General features: G+C 46.0%; 1 protein-coding gene across 1 annotated transcript in view; it reads left to right on the top strand.

Annotated features, from left to right (window-relative positions):
- The first annotated feature begins 1,890 nt into the window (after positions 1 to 1,890).
- Positions 1,891 to 6,000, top strand: part of LOC124606315 (juvenile hormone esterase-like) — a 129,399-nt gene continuing 125,289 nt past the window's right edge. Inside the window, exon 1 of the mRNA XM_047138298.1 lies at positions 1,891 to 2,106. Coding sequence (XP_046994254.1) covers positions 1,891 to 2,106 — 216 coding nt within the window. The remainder of the gene's footprint in view (positions 2,107 to 6,000) is intronic.

The raw sequence follows: 6,000 nt of genomic DNA, 5'->3' as shown, positions 1-6,000 counted from the left end.
TGTCAATGGACGTGGGATAAACATATGACAGCAGACTGTGGCTAGAGTATTAAAGGGGAGTGTCGTAGGACCGTTGCTATTCACAGTATGTATAGATGACCTGGTGGATAACATCGTAATTTCATTGAGGCTATTTGCGGATGATGCTGTAGTATATCGAGAGGTTATAACAATGGAAAATTGTACTGAAATGCAGGAGGATCTGCAACGAATTGACGCATGGTGCAGGGAATGGTAATTGAATCTCAATGTAGACAAGTGTAATGTGCTGCGAATGCATAGAGAGAAAGATCCTTCATCATTTAGCTACAATATAGCAGGTCAGCAAATGGAAGCATTTAATTCCATAAATTATCTGGGAGTAGGCATTAGGAGTGATTTAAAATGGAATGACCATATAAAATAAATCGCGGTAAAGCAAATGCCAGACTAGATCCTAAGGAAATGCAGTCCGAAAACAAAGGAAGTAGGTTACAGTACACCTGTTCGCCCACTGGTTGAATACTGCTCACCGGTGTGGGACCCGTACCAGATAAGGTTGATAGAAGAGATAGAGAAGATCCAACGGAGAGCAGCGCGCTTCGTTACAGGGTCATTTAGTAATCGCGAAAGCGTTACGGAGATGATAGATAAACTCCAGTGGAAGACTCTGCGAGGGAGACACTCAGTAGCTAGGTACGAGCTTTTGTTGAAGTTTCGACAACATGCCTTCACCGAGGAGTCGGGCAGTATGTTGGTCCCTCCTACGTATATATCGCGAAGAGACCGTGAGGATAAAATCAGAGAGACCAGAGCCCGCACAGAGGCATACCGACAGTCTCTCTTTCCACAAGCAGTACGGGACTGGAATAGTTGGGAGAACCGATAGAGGTACTCAAGGTACCCTCCGCCACACACCGTCAGGTGGCTTGCGGAGTAGGGATTTAGATGTAGAAACGAGCTCTCCCTGAAGTAGTCCACAAAGGGAAGAGCTTGAAACGAAAATTTCTGCCTCAATGGAATGTTTTAGTTAGTAGGCGCTATAGTCTGGAAACACGCGACCGCTACGGTGGCAGATTGGAATCCTGCCTCGGGCATGGATGTGTGTGATGTCCTTAGGTTAGTTAGGTTTAAGTAGTTCTAAGTTCTAGGGGACTTGTGACCTCAGAAGTTAAGTCCCATCGTGCTCAGTGCCATTTTTGTAGTTAGTAGTAAATCACTTTCCTCTAACTGTAACCTTACTGATGATGGTATTTGTTTCAATTTGTACCTCTGAATTGATTTAGACTTTGTTTCTATATCTAATTTGTGTTACCCATGTAAGTTCGAGAGACTTAAATCAAATTTTTATCCAACTGCTTTACGATCTGATGACAGAAAGTTGAAATACTGTCACTTTTCTAATGCATAAAAGAGGGGAGCCCTCAAAATAAAACGACCTCCGATCTGCAACCAGCGGCCTTAGAACAGGTAAGAAAAACTGCTGATTGCAATGCAACAAAAATGTTGTCGACCGGTGTAATCTGTAGTAATGGGGGTAATTCGTTCGACGTATTCTCCTGAAGAAAATGTGCGTAGTGTGTTTTCAGGCAAGGCTTTCCCAATGTTATTACGATAGCACACATTTCTCTAACAGAAAAATCCTCTTGGCCATCTCCACGTGGCTGTCGTCCCCGTCAGTGATACATTCGCAGTATCTGTGTCAGCTGACGACTGTGTGCCAGCTTGCAACCAAAAACGGAAAAACTCCAGTTTTATATGATTACGATAAAATAAAGCAACGCTCCCCAGCTGGGGTGGGTCAGAGTGCACGACAGCTGTCAGCGTGGCCGTGGCGACCCTGGTCGCGCTGCACGGCAGTGGCGAGAAGCAGTCGCGCGCGTGCAGACCTCACCTCGCGCCAGTCCAGCCATGCCGGCGGCGTCGCCCACCCTCTTCTTCTTCGCGGCTTCGGCGGCATCACTGATGCTGGCGTTCCTGTCGGGTGACGACCCCGTAGGGCCTGTGGTACGGACGCAGCAGGGACTCGTGCGAGGGGCATTCGACACCTCACATGGCGGCCGCAAGTTCCTGGGCTTCCAAAACCTGCCCTACGCCAAGCCGCCCGTGGGACAGCTGCGCTTCAGAGTGAGTGAGGCGTGCCACAGTACACAGTATACTGTGAAACCAATTACGGTTCTTCTTGATTACATCTATAGCTGCATGACAAGTCTCGGTTGACATTTAACTGTTTGTTAGAGGGTCCATGGAACAGATGTCAGAACATTTCTCGACCGTTCTACTCTCAAGTAACACGTGGGGAAATCAATACCTCAGTATTTCCGTTCGAGCTCCGATTTCTGTTATTTTATAATGCTGGTGATCTCTCCCTTTGTAACTGACAATCGACAGAATATTTTCACATTTGGAGGAAGAGTTGGTTATTGAAATTTCCTGACAGTATTTCAGAGCGACGAAAAGAGTCTTTACACTGAGGTGACAAACGTCATGACATAGCGATATGCACACACACAGATGGAATTAGTATCGCGTACACAAGGTACAAAAGGCTGGTGCACTGGCGGAGCTGTCATTTGCACTCAAGTGATTCATATGAGAATTTGTCTGACTTGATTATGGCCATACGATGAGAATCAACAGACTTTGAACGCGCAACAGTAGTTGGAGCTGGACGTATGGTACATTCCATTTAGGAAACCGTTAGGGAATTCAATATTCCGTGACCCACAGTTTCAAGAGCGTAGCAGGAATTCAAAAACTGCAGGCGTTACATCACCACGGACAACGCAGTGACCGACGGCCATCACTTAACGACCGAGAACAGGGACGTTTGCGTAGTTTCCAGTGCTAATAGACGAACAACACTGACTGAAGTAGCCGCACAAATTAGTGTAGAACGTGCGTCAAACGTATCCGTAAGAACAGTGCAGCGTAATTTGGTGTCAATGGGCTATTTCGACGCATGAAGCGAGTGCCTTTACAAACAGCACGACATCGCCTGCAGCTCCTCTCCTGCACTCGTGGCCATATCGGTTGGAGCCTAGACGACTGAAAAACAGTGGCCTTGTCGGCAAGGCACTGCGCAAGCTGCTGGTGGCTCCATTGTGGGGTGGGGCTGTGTTTACATGGAATGAACTGAATCCTCTTGCCCAACTGAACCGATCACTCAGTGGAAATCGTTATGTTAGGCTAATTGGAGACCATTTGCAGCCTTTCATGCACTTCATGTTACCAATCAACAATGGAATTTTTATGGATGACAATGTGCCCAGTCATCCACCACAATCGTTCGCGACTGGTTTGAAGAACATTCTGGACAGTTCGAGAGAATGATTTGGCCACCCATATCACGCGTGGTGAATCCCATCGAATATTCATGGGACACAATCGAGAGGTCACTTCCTGCACAAAATCCTGCACCAGCAACACTTTCGCCGGCCACTGTAGCCGAGCGATTCTAGGAGCTTCAGTTCGGAACCGCGCTGCTGCTAGCGTCGCAGGTTCGAAGCCTGCCTCGGGCATGGATGTGTGAGATGTGCTTAGGTTAGTTAGGTTTAAGTAGTTATAAGTCTAGAGAACTGATGGAAATGAGCGTTTGGGGTCATTGGCCGGGAGGCCCCTTACGGGGCAGGTCCGGCCGCCTTGGTGTAGGTCTTACTACATTCGACGCCACATTGGGCGACCTGTGCGCCGGATGGGGATGAAATGATGATGAAGACGACACAACACCCAGTCTCTGAGTGAAGAAAATCCCCAACCCAGCCGGGAATCGAGACGGGACCCCTTAGGACGGCAGTCAGTCACGGTGACCATTCAGCTATCGGGGTGGACAGGGCACTGATGACCGCAGATGTTAAACCCTAATGTGCTTAGAGCCACTTGAACCCACAACACTTTCGCAGTTATGGACGACTATTGAGGCAATATGGCTCAGTTTGTCTGCAGGGGCTTCCAACCACTTGTTGAGCCCCTGACACGTCGAAATGCTGCACTTCGCCGGGAAAAAGGAGATCCGACACGATATTAGATGGTATGTCATGACTTTTGTCACCTCAGTGTATTTTAATTATTGCCACCTTATGTCTCCTACATTCCGCGATAGTAAAAAACGAGCTCCCCTACTTTGGACTTTCTTCGACGTACTCCGTGAATACCATTTGATAACGGCATTTTGGCGGTTTCACCTGTTAGTAATGCACCAGAATTTCACATCTGCAATGTATTCCTGAAATTTCATTCATGTACCTTAATTATTTTTTGGCGTTGCTACTTCTTTCCGTTAGTGTATGTTAACTACGCCGGCTAGAGTTTTTTTTTCCCATTGCAGCGCTTCAGCCCAGAAATCGTTACAAGTTGGGGTGCTCACTCATAGCTGTTAAGCAATGGTGACTTCATTCGTTCTGGTTTTCCTATCCAGACAGCTTTTCTGGAAGCTGGTGATCCTGAAATATATCTCAACTTCAGCTTTCAAAGACCGCTGCTGAAGTGTTTTGCAGTGTTGGTGTACTGAATTAGGACTCTTGCTCTCTGATTTCATTTCCTTGCTCTACAGTGACAGGTCACCTCTCCCCGTATGAGGTCGTTTTGCTGCATCGCCGCTACGCAGTTAATTACTCTAGCCTAGGTCGTGCTGCATTATTACGTTGTCAGCGACATACGGCAATAGCAGTATACACATGTTTATTGGCCGGTACACACCTCATGTATGGTTCCACTGAAAACCGTGCAAGAGTAACATAGTGACGTTACGCTGAGCTGTTTCATCAGCTACGGCAACCACTTCGCACTACTGTTTGTTTTGAGGACTATCGAATTGCTCTTTTTGTGTGTTGTACGTATATGCGATTCAATATAACAGGCATTTTACTGTTATGTATTTATATTCACAGAAGCAAACGTTACTGGGGTGTCATAATTACATCAGCGGAAAAATGCTCCAGTCCGAGCGAATATGTTCTCTTTTAAAACCCTGTGGCAGAAAAGTGGAGAACCAGCTACCTCAATCTTCATTCCGCCTTCCTTTTGGCATGTGAGCATATTCGCGCTCTTTTTACACCGAACATTCTAAATCCTTTTACCTAGTTTCTCTTTGTAGCTACACGTTCATATGCAGCAATGCGCAGCATCTCCCTCTCATCTCCGCCGTTTCCCTTTTCTCCCAAGGTTTATAGTACATCATAATGCCATCGTCTCTTCTATCACTTACACTGTGTCCTTCTTTTGTTTCTTTCCCACTGCCACTGTCTCAACCATACGTCGGTAGCTTCAAAATTCTGGGGGTGCAATCTACGTTCCCCTCTATATATACACGTGCTTAAAATTTCAGTCGCAATTACGCTCTCCTCTATATTTGGGTATTAAATTTCGCCAGTCTGAGAGAGTCCAGACCTCCAAAGATGTTGTATTGTCTCCACTCATCTGTATTTCTCATTTCCTCTGTGTCCTTTCGTTTTCGCTCTCACTGACACCGTCTGCTCTCTCTTCCATCGTCATTTTGATTCTGGTGCTCTCTATCAGTGCAAGAAGGCGCGAAAATGTTCGCATGCCAAAATTTTTGGTAAGGAAGGCGGAATGAGGATTGAGGCAGTTTGTTCCCCACTTTTTGTCAGACTTTTCTTTTACTTAATAAACTTTTACTGTCAGACTCTTGGAACATATTTGCATTTTTTGTGCTGCGACAGGAGCATTTTTCCGCTAGAACCCTTCTTTTCCCTGTTACAACAGGTTGTGGAAACGGCTAAAAACCAGTTTTTGCGTTTTCCTGCGTAACTACGGTAACTTTGAATCTCTGGATATCAATAACGGATAGTGATATCGAAAAAAGTTTCGAATTTCCTCGAGAATGTAATGATTTTTGCGAGGTTTTTCTCAGGAACCGCTCATGAACAAAGGGTGCTTTCATAAGACGCCTATGGCACAGCTTAGACCACATCAAGTGCAAAAGAATCAACCGATTTGCTCAATTTTTAGGGGCTGGAGAAAGTGTGTAATGTTTTAATTTGATCCTGCACAGTAGAATAG

The sequence above is a fragment of the Schistocerca americana genome, chromosome 3 (genome assembly GCF_021461395.2).
Source record: "Schistocerca americana isolate TAMUIC-IGC-003095 chromosome 3, iqSchAmer2.1, whole genome shotgun sequence".
NCBI lineage: Eukaryota > Metazoa > Arthropoda > Insecta > Orthoptera > Acrididae > Schistocerca > Schistocerca americana.
Note: the sequence above shows the minus strand (reverse complement) of the source record. Positions and strands in the feature narration are given on the sequence as shown.